General features: G+C 44.8%; 3 protein-coding genes across 4 annotated transcripts in view; 1 reads left to right on the plus strand and 2 right to left on the minus strand.

Moving 5' to 3' along the window:
* Nucleotides 1–3,208, minus strand: part of HIRA (histone cell cycle regulator) — a 33,284-nt gene extending 30,076 nt beyond the window's left edge. Inside the window, exon 1 of one of the 2 annotated variants that reach the window (XM_087942437.1) lies at nt 2,624–3,208. In XM_087942437.1, the coding sequence (XP_087798563.1) occupies nt 2,624–2,660 (37 nt within the window). In that variant the 5' untranslated portion in view covers nt 2,661–3,208. The remainder of the gene's footprint in view (nt 1–2,623) is intronic. The other variant, XM_087942435.1, reaches the window with a different exon arrangement.
* A 1,795-nt stretch (nt 3,209–5,003) lies between these two features.
* On the plus strand, nt 5,004–10,860 carry MRPL40 (mitochondrial ribosomal protein L40). The gene is made up of 4 exons (XM_026686371.2): nt 5,004–5,156; nt 6,939–7,022; nt 7,906–8,064; nt 9,293–10,860. Exons 1-4 carry the CDS (start codon nt 5,098–5,100, stop codon nt 9,600–9,602), a joined length of 612 nt encoding a protein of 203 aa, XP_026542156.1. The 5' UTR covers nt 5,004–5,097; the 3' UTR covers nt 9,603–10,860.
* C13H22orf39 (chromosome 13 C22orf39 homolog) lies at nt 10,264–14,711 on the minus strand. Its single transcript, XM_026686372.2, has 3 exons — nt 14,509–14,711; nt 11,971–12,138; nt 10,264–11,216 (listed from the first exon to the last, which is right to left on the minus strand). The coding sequence occupies exons 1-3, from the start codon at nt 14,533–14,535 to the stop codon at nt 11,091–11,093; spliced, it is 321 nt and encodes a 106-aa protein (XP_026542157.1). The 5' UTR covers nt 14,536–14,711; the 3' UTR covers nt 10,264–11,090.
* Nucleotides 14,712–15,044: the final 333 nt, after the last annotated feature.

The raw sequence follows: 15,044 nt of genomic DNA on the forward strand, positions 1-15,044 counted from the left end.
TATTTTTTTAGAAAAACACCGAACTCTTTAAGCAAAAGTTTTCTGTATTATTCCTGCATTTCAAGGTCCTGATATGAAAACCAGGACAAAGGAGAGTCAAAACTGTAAGGAGCTACAGCGCTTCAGCCACTAAACAAAACCCACTGCCCTATGCCACATATTCTGATTTTCCATAGGAATGGAGAACTTTGCACACTTAGGGAACGTCAGGTTTCAAGGTGACAAAACTCTGGAAGTTGCTGCCAGTTGGCATAAAGAGAGAGAGAGAGAGCAGTTGTCTAATAAAACATGCAGGTATTTTTCATCTTGAATCGTTTCCTTAATCAGAGGTCTCCAAACTTGGCAACTTTAAGACTTGTGGACTCCAACTCCCAGAATCCCTCAGCCGGCTGAGGGATTCTGGGAGTTGGAGTCCACAAGTCTTAAAGTGCCAAGTTTGAGAGACCTCTGCCCTATAGCCTCCAAACACCAAGATTGCAATGTGTGGATGTGCTCTCTGTCTTCTCCTTTATCTCCAGATGGTTGTAAGTCAAGGACTTAGAGGTAGTCCTCGACATACAACCAGGATTGAGCCCTCGATTTTTTTTTTGTTGCTCAGTGAAACATTTGTTAAGTGAATTTTGCTCCATTTCACGACCCTTGCAGTTAACACGGTTCTTAAGTGAGTCTGGTTTTTCCCATTGACTTGGCTTCTCAGAAGGATGCCAAAGGGGGGGTTTCACGTGACTCCCCGAGACACTTACAAACCGTCATCAATGCGAGTCAGTTCCCAAGCGGCTTGAAATTTGGTCACGTGACCGCATGGATGATGCAACAGTCGTAACAGTGTGAACAACGGTTGTAAGACTCTCTTTTTTTCCAGTGCCGTTGTAACTTTGAACGGTCGCTAAGTGAACTGCTGTAAGTCGAGGGCTGTCTATACTTGCCTTTTTGCAAGCACTGTAAACTGAGGTAGCGGTGAAGAGGTGCTTATGTGCTGTGGCAACCCAACAAGGAGTGGAGGAGTATTCCCCAAAGGAAGGGGAGGCTGGCGCTGAGCTTTCCCTGAGATTTCAAGGACACAGGCCAGGAGAGGGGAAGGGAGGCTGGTAGCCCCTGAGCATGAACAGAAGGCCCCCACTCGGTTGATTTCCTGGGAGGAGGAGGAGCCCGTCCAAGGGTTCCTTGTCACAGGGCATTCTGCACTTGCTCAAGGACCTATTCTACTCCTCCTCCTATTTCTGGGGGTGGGTGGCAACCCAGCTGAAGATCCACCCCACCCAGCCAGCCGCCTGCTCCTTGGGGGCCCTCTGCACATGCTTGTAGAGCCCTTGTCATCTTCCCCTTCCTCCTCCCTGTGGTGTTTCTGGGTGTCTGGAGGCAACCCAAACAAAGGTCCTCCCCGTTCCAGTCCTCTGCATGTGCTCAGATAACCCTCTCCTAAAGCTCCCAGTGGGTGTGAGAGCAGCAGCACAATGGACACACACACACACACACGCCCCTCTCCCACTTCCTCCTCACACCTGTGCGTATCAGGGCTGAGAACACTGCCTAATCTTTTGCGTGAGCTCAGAGGACTCTCCTTCTTCCCTGACACTCCCCCCATTGATATAGGACCAAGGACAACCCCTTAAGTCTTCTGCACATGCTCAATGGACCCCCTTCCTCTCCCCACAGTGGGAGTGGGGGCAACAGTGCAGTGCATGCCCCCCCAACCTTTCTGCACTCACTCAGAGAACACCCCCTCCCCGCTCACCCACCCCTGCGGGATAAAGCTGAGGACACTCCCCAACACTCTGCACGCACTCAGAGTACCCCCATTGGATATGGGAGCCAAGGACACACACCCCCAGCCTTCCGCTCTTGCTCGGGGACCCCTTCCCTTTCCCCACAGTGGGACTGGCGGCAGCAGTGCAGTGCACAGATACACACACCCTACCTCTCTGCACATGCTCAGAGGAACCCCCCATCCCACCCACCCCCTCCCGTGAGTATGGCGGAAAGGACCCTTTTAACCCTCTGGACTTGCCCTTCTCTCCCCTCCAGTGGGTGTGCGGGTAGCAGTGCAGTGCACCCCCACACACACCTCTCTGCACTTGCTCAGAGGACCCCTTCCTCCTCTTCCCCCATCAAGTAAGTGCAGAACCCCCCTTCCCACTCTATAACCCTCTGCACTTGCTCAGAGGATATCCCCCTTTCTCCTCAACGCCCCCATAGGACATGAGAACCATTGACGCCTCCCTAGCCCTCTGCACTCCCTCAGAGGACCCTCTCCTTCCACCCCCACGGGGATAAAGCCAAGGTCCCTCGCCCAGCACTCTGCACTCCCTCAGAGGACCCTCTCCTTCCACCCCCACGGGGATAAAGCCAAGGTCCCTCGCCCAGCACTCTGCACTCCCGCAGAGGACCCTCTCCTTCCACCCCCACGGGGATAAAGCCAAGGTCCCTCGCCCAGCACTCTGCACTCCCGCAGAGGACCCTCTCCTTCCACCCCCACGGGATAAAGCCAAGGTCCCTCGCCCAGCACTCTGCACTCCCTCAGAGGACCCCACTCCCCCCATATCTCCTCCTTCCCTCCCACGAGCCTGGGGGTCCCCTGGCGCCTCCCCTTCGCCCTCTGCACGCGCTCCGAGGACGCCCTCACCGTTGTGGTTGACCCAGGTCGGTTTCAGGAGCTTCATTTTCCCCCCGCCTCCGCCTCCTCCTCCTCCTCCTCCTCTTCCTCCGCCTCCTCCTCTTCTTCTTCCCTCCGCCGAACCGCTCCTCTCGCTCCGTGTCGAGGACGGCCGCGGGCCGGGGCAGGCGGGACGGCCCCGGCTCAGGCTGCCCTGGGCAGGCGGGAGGAGGAGGCGGCGGCGGCGGCAACCCCGGCCCTCGCCCCGGCCGCCCTCAGCGCCGCCTTCCTCCTCCTCTTCCTCCCTTCTCCTCCGCCCCGAGGCCCTCAGGGCCGCCTCGCCATCGCCCGTCCCGCCCGCAGCAGCAGCAGCCGCCGCCACCCGGCCGCATCCCCCGCTCCCGGCGGCTCCCCGGCAACGCCGGAAGTCAGCGGAGGGCAACGACCCAAGCGGCCCGGCGGGAAACAAGGGACGACGCCCAGAGAGGCCCGGCCGGGTGGCGCGGCGGGGGCTTCCCGGGAGGCCGCCAAAGGCGACGGCCGGGGGCGGCGCGAAGGGCGTCAGGGCCGCCGAGGGTTCCCGGAGAAGGAGGAGGAGGAGGCGGCGGGGTAGAGGGAGGCTCGGGGGCGGCTCAGAGGCCCGGGCGGTCGGCATGGCTAAGGCAAGGGCTGGGAGAGGAGAGAGGGACGGCCCTGTCAGACGGCGGGAAACTACAGTTCCCGGGATCCTCCGCTATGGCGGCTGGCGCTGAGGCATGCCGGGAGGTGTAGTTCGGCGGGAGGCGACAGGTAGGGAGGCGGAGAGGGGGTGACGTCATGAGTGTTCTTCCAACTCCCCGGCTCCGATTTAGAATAGAATGGAATTGCAGATTGAAATAGAATAGAATAGAATAGAATAGAATAGAATAGAATAGAATAGAATAGAATAAGGAATAAAGAATAGAAAATAGAAAATAGAAAATAGAAAATAGAAAATAGAATAGAAAGAGGAGAAGAAGGAAAGATGGAAGGAGAATGAATAAAAGATAGAATAGAATAAAGAATAGAACAGAACAGAATAAAGAATGAAGAATAGAGTAGAATACAATTCAATACAATAGAATCGAATTCAATAGAATAAAATAGAATTCAATAGAATAGAATAGAACCTTTATTGTCACTTTAACTATACACCAGTCAGCATACATTAAAATGAAATTTTTTTGCATTCAGGTCTTAAAAGATAACCATTATGCATATACCTCCATACACACATATTCAAAGCATACAAATATCTATTTATATATTTCATCATATGGTATTTATGTACTTTATTAAAATATATTTTAAAATTGATTAAAATGTATTTACCTGTTTTACTACTCAGGTAGTTCTTGACTTATAACAGTTCATTTAGTGACCGTTCAAAGTCACAACGGCACTGAAAAAAGCTACTTATGACCATTTTTCACACTTATAACCCTTGCAGCATCCCAGTGGTCACCTAATCAAAATTCAAATGCTTGGCAACTGACTCATATTTATGACTTTTCCAGTGTCCCTGGGCCATGTGATCCCCTTTGGCAACCTTCTGACAAGCAAAGTCAGTGGGGAAAGCCAGATTCATTTAACAACTATGTCACTAACTTAACACCTGCAGTGATTCACTTAACAACGGTGGCAAGAAAAGTTGTAAAATGGGGCAAAACTCACTTAGCAAGTATCTCCCTTAACAACCGAAATGTTGGGCTCAATTGTGCTTGTGGACTACCTAATATTATACATAATAAAATAGTATATATTTTTATTAAAATAAAAACATTTTATTGTAATTTATTAGCCTCCTATCTTACTATAGGGGCATGCATAAGCGCACTGACATGCCTACCATCCCTGTCCTAATGTTCTTTTTTATTTGTATCCATTTCATGTATTCATAACCATTTATTTTTATTTATTTATTTGATTTGTCAATCACTTATAAGATAATAGGTATAAGTATAAACATGAGTAAGAGTACAGGAAATAAGTACAAATGGGGACAATAGGACAGGGACGGTAGACATGATTGTGTTTATACTTATACATGTTTATATTTATACATGTTATACTTATACTTTCATGTTTATACTTATACATGTTATCTAATGCATGCTTAGAAGTTAGAAGTTAGAATTCTTTATTGGCCAAGTGTGATTTGGACACACAAGGAATTTGACTCCGTGCAAATACTTGACAAAATAAATAAATAAATAAAACTCTGGGCAGCTTTATAAATTTTTAAAGATTTTTTTTGTTTAGATACTCTGATTTTTTGTTTGTTTACACCACCCATCTCAGCTTGCAACCGACCAAGCAAATAAAACATCAAAATAATAAATATTAACTAGGGTATTAACTAGGGGGGTGGGATGCGCGCGCAACTTTTCCGGAACTTCCCCGACGAGCCTTCGGAAGCGGGAGAGCAGCAATCGGCGTCGGACTGCGGTGTGTCGCTGGAGCGGTCCTCCATTAGGAACGGAGGCATGTGGGCCCCGGGTGCGTTCAACCTCCTCGGGAGCCGGACGGCAGGCGTTTTATTTCGGTAAGCGGCCAGAAGGGGGTCCTTCGGGTGCTTCCAGCGGCGACCAGTAGGTCTTGGGGTGGATTGAGGGGGGGGGGAGTAAAGCTCGCCCTTGGAAACGCCCCGCACCAGCCCCGCCATGAAAACCCTTCATACAGCAGAATAACAGAGTTGGAAGGGACCTTGGAGGTCATCTAATTCAACCCCCTGCTCAAACAGGAGACCCTGTTCCATTGCAGACAAATGGCTGTCCAATCTCTTAAAAACGTACAGTGAATGGGTCACCCACAATTTATCATAATTTTTAGAACATCGAATAAGGTTGGAAGGGAACTTGGAGGTCTTCTAGTCCAACCCCCTGCTCGAGCAGGAGACCTTATCCCATTCCAGACAAATGGCTGTCCTGTCTCTTCTTAAAAACCTCCAGTGATGGCGCACCCACGACTTCTGGAGGCAAGTCATTCTGCTGATCGTTTTAGAATTAGAATTCTTTTATTGGCCTGATTGGACACAAGGAATTGTCTTGTGATTGGACACACACTTAATAATAGTCATAGTACAATAGAATAGAAAAGGGAATAGAATAGAATAGAATAGAATAGAATAAATAGAATCTTTATTTGTGTCTTGGCTGCAAATGCTCTCAGTGTACATAAAAGAAAAGAGACATTTGTCAAGAGTCAAGAATCACAAGGTACAACACTTAATAATAGTCATAGGGTACAATAGGAATAGAAAAGGGAATAGAAGAGAAGAAAAGAAAAAAGAAAAGAAAAAAGGAATAGGATAGAATAGAAGAAAAATAGGAATAGAAATAGAATAGGAATAGAAATGAAATAGGAATAGAATAGAATTCTTTATTGGCCAAGTGTGATTGGACACACAAGGAATTTGTCTTGGTGCATAAGGTCTCAGGGTACGTAAAAGTAAAGATACATTCTTCAAGAAACATAATGTACAACAATTTATAATAGTCAATAAGGATAGAATAGGAATAGAATAGAATAGAATTATTTATTGTCCAAGTGTGATTGGACACACAAGGAATTTGTCTTGGTGCATATGCTCTCAGTGTACATAAAAGAAAAGATACATTTGTCAAGAGTCAAGAATCATAAAGTACAATAATTTATAATAGTCATAGGGTACAATAAGAATAGAAATAGAATAAGGAATAGAATAAAATAGGAATAGAATAGAATAGGAATAGAATAGAAATAGGATAGAATAGAATAGGAATAGAAATAGAATAGAAATAGGATAGAATAAGAGTAGAAATAGAATAGGAATAGAAATAGGAATAGGAATAGAATAGAATTCTTTATTGGCCAGGTTTGATTGGACACACAAGGAATTTGTCTTGGTGCAAATGCTCTCAGTGTACATAAAAGAAAAGATACATTCGGCAAGAGTCAAGAATTATCAGGTACAACAGTGATAGTCATAGGGTACAATAAGCGATCAAATCATACTAGGAAACAGTCAATATAAATTGTAAGGATACAAGTGACAAAGTTACAGTCATATAGTCACAAATGGGAGGGGATGGGTGATAAGGAGTAATGAGAAGATTAACAGTAATAGAAGTGCAGACTTTGTAAATAATTGGACAATGTTGAGGGAATTATTTGTTTAATGGTCAGGAAATTTTTTCTAGGTTTGATAAGCTTCTATCTATTGTTTCTATTCATTTGTGCCTTTATTACTTTTACAAATAACTCATGGTGGCAGACATATCCAAAACACTTTTCTTATTCTAATTTCTCCGCAACCACCCTTGATTGACATTATATACACTTTTAGTTCTCAGTTAATCTGGAATGGACAACTCCGAGCGAACCACTGGCAGTCTTCCCTCCTGGAACTGAGAACAGCTCTGCCCATGAGGTAAAGTAAATCCCACATTTTTATTTGATCCTTTCTACCTGTTAATATAAGAAGAGCTATTAAAATGTATTATTTTCCTTACCTTCTCTGAGAAATGGTGGAATCTTGTGGTTAGGTTCTCCATTCACTCATTTTTATAATCCCAAGAATTGAACGAGGTTAACTTTGGCTGATAATGAATGAGCTGAAATTATTCCTGGATGAATAGTGATTGAAATCTTCATCTTGTTAATTACTTCTGAACATTTCTCATGTGTTTTTACCATTTGTTGAAACATAGATAAATAACTATAGCTTCCTTGGCTTAGTCCTGTGAATGAGGCCAGCCAGGCTCCTTACAATTCATACACATGTTTTATCTTTACAGTGAAGAGTATCTTAAGAAAAGGTAATTTGACTGGGAGAACCCATTAAATGTTCTGGAGTGAGGAACTCTGCTTGCTTTTCCAAGTTCACATTTCAAATTAATCCAATGCACTTAAGTTAATCAATATGGCTGTAATTTAATTTCTGCTTATGTAGGAAAAAGTGCTGCTGAATCCAACAGGATTTACGTTTGAGTAAACACACACACACACACACACACGTGCAATCTCAACTTCTGGCCATAATGGAGCCTTATATGACTGACTCAATTTTACAATTTTTTCTATGGGTACTTTTTTTTTGGGGGGGGGGCTGTTAAATCGGCCCCAAAGACGGGAAATAGCAAAAAAATTGTCATAAATCAGTCATAGGATTGAACAACACTACAACCTTCCGTGACTTTGAGATTTTTTTTCCCATTGAAGTCATTCTGAGACAGCGAAATAGCATTCTACCAAATTCAAGTGACGGCTGATATTTAATTTATCCCTCCCCCCCTCCCCCCCCCGTCCATTAGAGCCGAGCCCCCGAGGAAGAAGAAAAGGGTAGATCCAAAGAAGGACTACGCTCAAAGAGAACGGCTGAAAAAGAAAATCAGAAAATTGGAAAGAGCAGCTCAAGAGTTGGTTCCTATTGAAGACTTCATCATCCCATTCAGATTCATGGATGAAAAAAGGTAATGGGACACTGGGCAGGTGGGATCACTCCGGATGGTGACTGCCACTTTTTAAAAAAATTTATTGAGCATGTTTGTTCATGCCGGCTGGGGGATTTGGGGAGTTGATATCCACACGTCTCCAAGTGACTGAACAAAGAGGGTATACCGTCACAAATATGAGTCAGTTTGCTGGACATCCGAACTTTGATCATGTGATCATGCTGCAACAGTCATTAAGTGTGAAAACTCATCGTAAGTCATTTTTTTCAATGCCATCATAACTTTGGTCACTAAACGAATTGTTAAGTCAAGGACAACCTGTGAAACTACTAGCTCAATACCTGTGCTTCACTATGAAACTATGTAGTCGGGCTTAGTTTTTGGGGAGGAGAACAAGGGAAAAAAATTGTGCCTCTGCCTACCAGCATCCATCAGTATTCATCTGGCTAGCGTCCTGTCAGTGTGTGAGGGTTGAGGGCTGTTTGGAAACTGAAGCAGTATTTGCTGTGTGAGCAAGGAGACAGCAAGGAGCCTGGGCGTGGCTTAGCTCAACTGTTCTGTACTAAAGCTGCTTGGTGCTCTGAAACAGAACCTCTCCTCTCCTCTGCTTGTGTTTTGCATTTAGAAGAGATTTCTTTTCAGGTGGGGAGGGGGAGTAGAACTCCTTAGCATCAGAGCGTATTAATAATAATAATATAGGAAATACTAATAGCTCTGATGGTCATTTGGAAAAATCCTTTCTTAGCGAGCACCTAGAAGCCAAAAGGAACATACGTGCCAAATTTCAAGTTTGTAGGCTTGATGGTGCTGGAGATTTTGTGATGATGCATGAGTGGGATTTCGCTTTTATATAGCTAGATAAAAGAACTCAGTTTAGAAGAATGTCCATGTGTTGTTGTTGTTGTTGTTGTTGTTATATAGCTAGATAAAAGAACTCAGTTTAGAAGAATGTCCATGTGTTGTTGTTGTTGTTGTTGTTGTTGTTATATAGCTAGATAAAAGAACTCAGTTTAGAAGAATGTCCATATGTTGTTGTTGTTGTTGTTGTTATATAGCTAGATAAAAGAACTCAGTTTAGAAGAATGTCCATATGTTGTTGTTGTTGTTGTTGTTGTTATATAGCTAGATAAAAGAACTCAGTTTAGAAGAATGTCCATGTGTTGTTGTTGTTGTTGTTGTTGTTGTTGTTGTTATTATTATTATTATTATTATTATTATTATTATTATTGGCCTGTTTTTCTCACAGGGTCCGAGAGCCTAAACCACTTTCCCTTGCAGAAAGCGAAAGACGAACTAAGGTTTTGAAACAGTGGGCCGCCTATAAGCAACGACAGGACATGGCCGAGATGGACACCATAAAACGTCTCGTGGCTGCCCAGGAACAAGCTTTAAGGGAATTGCGCCTGGAGTCGGAAGAGCTGTATCAGGCAGCCATTCTGCGGGATGATTGCTTGTTCCCTTTCGACAGGCAAGAACCCCTGCACACCCCTCCGCAGGCTACGTATGAAGCCCCTGAAGGAAAATGCAACGATCTCACAAGAACATACACGTATTGATTTGGGGTTGTGGGAAGAGCAACACCACCAGCAAGTGCAAACATGCTAAATTATGTTCTGCCTGACCCCTGGCTAGATCTCAAGCACCCATCCAGTGTATTTGTTTGATAAACCTACCATTGAGACACATAGATTATACAGGAGTCAGTGGAAAACTTTGAATGCTGACTCTTTTAAGAGTTTAATCTTCCCATCTTTGGGTGGCCACACACATTTATCCAATAAATAAAATCTTGTGAGCTACCTAATAAGCCAATCATAAAGGATTAATTGTCTTGGGGGGATTGAAAACACAAAGCAGGGACTGTTGTAGTGGCCTAGAGTTGGAGCTCTCACCTCACAATCGGGAGGGTGTGAGTTCGATCCTAGGTAGTGGCAGATAATTTCTCTTGTCTGGGCACACCGGGAATATATCTGCTGAACAAAACTCCCCCTTGGTGACAGGAAGGGCATCGGGCCAGTAAATACTCAGCTTCGTTCAGTTGCCGAGACTCCACCCCACAAGTAATTATGCGGTCATTAAAAGATGATGATTGAAAATACAAAGCATTTAAGACCCCATCCTAACTATTCTGAGCTGATTCTTAGAGATTAATAGTAGATGCAGTTAATGTATTGATCAGTGTTTTGTAGGAATTCCATTTTCTACTCCTCCTCTGGCAGTTGAATAAACTATACTTACCAATCTAGTTTTGCCTGACACAGAGTGATGATGAAAAGCCATTTTGTACAGAGTAGTCCTCGACTTAACGACGATTGAACTCCAAATTTCCATTGCCCAGACAGTTGTTAAGGGAGTTTTGCCCCATTTTACGTTTCTTGCTGTCGTTAAGAAATCACCGTGGCCGTTAAGCTAGTAACACAGTTGTTAAGGGAATCTGGCTTTTCTAGGACACTGCAAGTATAAGTACATGCCAGTTACCAAGCATCTGAATTTTGATCACGTGACCACGGGGATGCTGTAACATTCTTAAAGTGTGAAAAACCATCTTAACTGTTTGGTCGCTAAATGAACCGTTGTAAGTCAAGGACTACCTGCATATCTGCATTGTGGAGTTGAATGTAATAGAATTGCCAGTTCTCTAAACATCCAGTTTCCTACCGAGTTCATACATCCTGTTAAGCCATAGTGTATTGTGTTTTTTTTTTGGGGGTTGTTGTTAGGTTTATATAAACACAACCCTGTGGTTTGTAAAGGATGTTTTAATACAGACCTGAATGTTGCATACAAATAAAGAATTCCCAAGTTGTCCCTTTATCAACCAGCCACGGTATTTGCACAGCTAATTTGCAACAAAGACGGAAGCTTGTGAACCGCAAAAGTATATCCTTTGCAATGATATGTGGTGAAAGCCCTTTGAAATTTTGCACTGACTTCAGAACAGTTCAACCCAGGTATGGCCAGGTGGAAGCCCAGAGTTATGGCGGGAAAATGCCTCTCTATTCAGGATGAAGAGTTTCTTAAAGATGCTAGAATAGCAGAGCGCCTCATTTGAAGTTTTCTTCCTGAATGGGTGAATTCCAGTCGGGCGGAGGACTTTTTCTCATTTTCCACACTGGTGCATGTTTCTCTTTCTTGGCCATCCGTTCATGCTCGCTGTGGCACAACTGTTCCTGCAACAGATCAAAGCTGTTATTAATAATATCCTAACATTGGGTACACATCGTGCTTTTCAGAGTGAAATAGATCTGTGGGGTCCTTGGTGCTCTCTGAGCTTAGTTGCCTTCTTACAGATGACCCAAACTAGGTAACATCTACAACCATGAGCTAGTTTGTTTCCTTCCTTCCTGCTTTCCTTCCTTTCTTCCCTCCCTCCCTTTCTCTTTCCCTCTCCACTTTTTTCCTTCCCTCCCTCTTGCCCTTCTCTACTTTACCCTTCCTTCTTTCCTCCCTTCCCTTCCCTTCCTTCCTTTCTCTCTTTCCCTTCTCCCTTCCTTCCTGCTTTCCTTCCTTTCTTCCCTTCCTCCCTTTCTCTTTCCCTCTCCACTTTTTTCCTTCCCTCCTCCTTGCCCTTCCCCACTTTACCCCTTCCTTCTTTCCTCCCTTCCTTCTCTCCCTTCCCCTTCCTTCCTTTTCTCTCTTTCCCTTCTCCCCTTCCTTCCTGCTTTCCTTCCTTTCTTCCCTCCCTCCCTTTCTCTCTTCCCCCTCTCCACTTTTTTCCTTCCCCCTCCCTCCCTGTTGCCCTTCTCCACTTCCTTCCTTCCATCCTTCGTTCCTTCTTTCCACCCTATCGAAATATAAAACCCCAGAGCAGGTGCGTTCTCTTAAAAACACCACAGCATGAAGCCACGAATAAACGTAGGAGTAAAAAATTATATTTCTATAACTTCCATCTTCCAGATCCCTCGCCAGATCCCATAACTGCACCTTGGCCAGCGTGCTTTTGGTTCTCTCCCATTCTTTGCAATTCTTGTAATCCTTTTTCCACTGCGCGCAAGATGGCATCTCCCCGTAAGTGTAGTAATGATGATATAGATTACGGATGCTCCGGCACAGCTTCCATTCAGACCAGTAATCTGTGCAGGCTCGGGGTGGCTGTCGGACACAAAAAGCACAAAACATAACCCTACAGACCAGGAGAGGAGATGCTGCCCAGGGAATATTTAGATAATGGACGGCATAGCTTCATAATGGGTAGAGAAAGAGACTCAACAAAAGAGAAGGGACCCTCCCTAGTTTCTTGGGCTGTAAAGAAGGCGGCTATAATGGTAGGTGGGAAAGACCTTGGGAGTTGGGGCAGAAAAATGAAAGGAGGCAACCTTGGGAGCAGTCAGATAAGAGTCAGCATAGCCCACAGCTGCATAATGGGTGGGGAAAGAGACTCAGAAAGGACCCTCCCTAATTTCTTAGGATGTAAAGGAGGCGGCTGTAATGGTATGTGGGAAAGACCTTGGGGATGGGGGAAGAGATGCTGCCTAGGGAATGATTAGATAATGGACAGCATAGCCCCCAGCTTCCTAATGGGTGGAGAGACTCAAGAAGGGACTCTCTAGTTTCTCAGGCCATAAAGGAGGCAGCTATACGGGTATGTGGGAAAGACCTTGGGAGTTGGGGCAGAAGAGAGGCTGCCTAGGGAGCAGACAGATAAAGAGATGACATAGCCCATGGCTGCATAATGGGTGGAGAAAGAGGCTCAGAAGGAACCCTCCCTAGTTTCTTGGGCTGTAAAGGAGAGGGATGTAATGGTATGTGGGAAAGACCTTGGGAGACAAGGGGAAGAGATGCCATTAAGTTTAGATAAGGGACTACTTACCCTGCAGCTGGACACTGGGTGGGACAAAAGGCTCAGAAGGGACTCTCCCTAGTTTCTCAAGTTGTAAAAAGAATGCAGAGGAGAGAAATGTACAGCTAGTCCTTGACTTACAACAGTTTAGCGACCGTTCAAAATGACAACAGCACTGCCAAAAGCGACTTACGGCTGTCTTTTCACACTTAAGACCCCTGGGAACATCTCTCCAGGGCCACCTCGTCAAAATTCAGATGCTCATCAACTGATTCATGTTTTTGACGGTAGCGGCGTCACGTGATTCTCTCTTGCGACCTTCTGACAAGCCAGATTCAATTTCACAAAAGTGTGACTAACTAAATAACTGCGGCGAGAAAGGTCATAAAATGGGCAAAACTCACTAAACGAATGTCTTGCTCAGTGGCAGAAATTTTGGGGCCCAATTGTGGTCGTACGTTGAGGACTATCTGTACAAGCAGCTGTTCCTTGGCATCGTTTGCAATTGTGCTGAAAAACCCACAATCTGAGATTCACACCCCGATCAGAAGAAAAATCAAACAGCGTGCAATATGCTTTTCAAGCCGGACGTGCCTAAATCTAAGGTACGTTCTTCAGCTTTTGCCTTCTCGCTTTTTCTCAACCTCAATTTTTACCCTTTTAGGTCATACTCACTGGTCTCACCCTCTTTCACTCTACAGTCATTTTTACTCTACACCCATTTTACTCTACGGCCTAGTCTAGGCGGTGAAAATTTCTTTATTTAGCATCATTTCTTTGCTTTGATTGCTGTGAGCCGCCCAGAGTTGGTTCAAATGGCAGGCAGCATATAATTTTAATGAATTATGGTACATCTATTATGCAGCCAATGTTATGTTATAGAACATGTTAAATCTATAACAATGTAATATTCATGGATATTAATATGTATATTACATGCAATACATAATCCACCTATTAATACAATATCAATATTTGTTTATGAAACTCATATGTCACTCATCACACACCATGATGCAACCCTGGGCGACATACAATTTTGTTTTAAGTGTAGAATATTAAATATAATAAAAAACTATGATGCAACCTCCATTAAGAGACTAGACTTTTCTAAAATGGTATAGAGATTCTCCTGCTTAAGCAGGGGGCTGGACTAGAAGACCTCCAAGGTCCCTTCCAGCTCTATTCTACTCTCGCTGGGCGGTGGATACATTTATTCTGAAATATAAGAATGTAAAATATAAAAATTCATGATCATTAAGCGTAATAATTGTTACTGTCAAAAAGCTTTGGAGTTCCTTAGAACATCGGTTGGTTTAACAGAGATTAACAGAGTTGGAAGGGACCTTGTAGATCATCTAGTCCAACCCCCTGCCCAAGCAGGAGACCCTACACCATTTCTGACAGATGGCAGTCCAGTCTCTTCTCGAAAGCCTCCAGGGATTCGTTCCGAGGATGGGAAAGACTGTTCAATCCTGGAGAAAGTCATCATCAGGCTGCTTTCACACGACCTGCAAACACCCCTGTCCTGCATTCACACAACCTGGGAGCTCCACACTCACACAAACACACACACGAGAAAGGCTTTCCCTTCCTGCTGGCTTAAGGGATGACCCTCCCAGGGGCCAGTTTTTCAATATTAGCCACGTATTATGGGCTAATTGTGACCCGGGAAGGCTCACCCGCCAAGATGCCCTTTCAGCGGCCATCGCGTGGCCCCCCCCTCCGCTGGAGAAATGACCCGGCAGGGGCGGGGCTCCTGGGCGATCGTCCCCGCCCACCTTTGTCCCAATGGGCGGGGCAAGGCTCCGTTTGGAACTTTACCAGGGACCCCTAAGGGCTACGGTCAATAGCGCGCAGCTGTCTCTTCCGGTTCTCTTGTGTCATGGGAAAAGCGGATGGGGCGGGGGGAAGGAAGGCTCGGAGGGGAAGTTAAGAGCTACAGTCAGTGGTGAACTACGTCATATCCGGCCCCCAGATGTAAAGGAGAAGGTTCTTCATGTGCGGGTTAAATATATTTGTGTGTGTATGTATATGTATATATTTATATACACACACACATATAAACAACACAGCCTCTAAAGCTTTGACTTTCAAACAATGAAAGGCAGAATATTTATTTTTATATTTTATGTGTATGTATGTATGTATATATATGTGTAAACACGCATATATACATACATATATATATGTATGGTATTCAGCTTTGTTTAGGTAT

The sequence above is a fragment of the Notechis scutatus genome, chromosome 13, assembly GCF_049901735.1.
Source record: "Notechis scutatus isolate UNSWTSFEM ecotype Mainland chromosome 13, rNotScu1.2, whole genome shotgun sequence".
In the NCBI taxonomy this organism is placed as follows: domain Eukaryota; kingdom Metazoa; phylum Chordata; class Lepidosauria; order Squamata; family Elapidae; genus Notechis; species Notechis scutatus.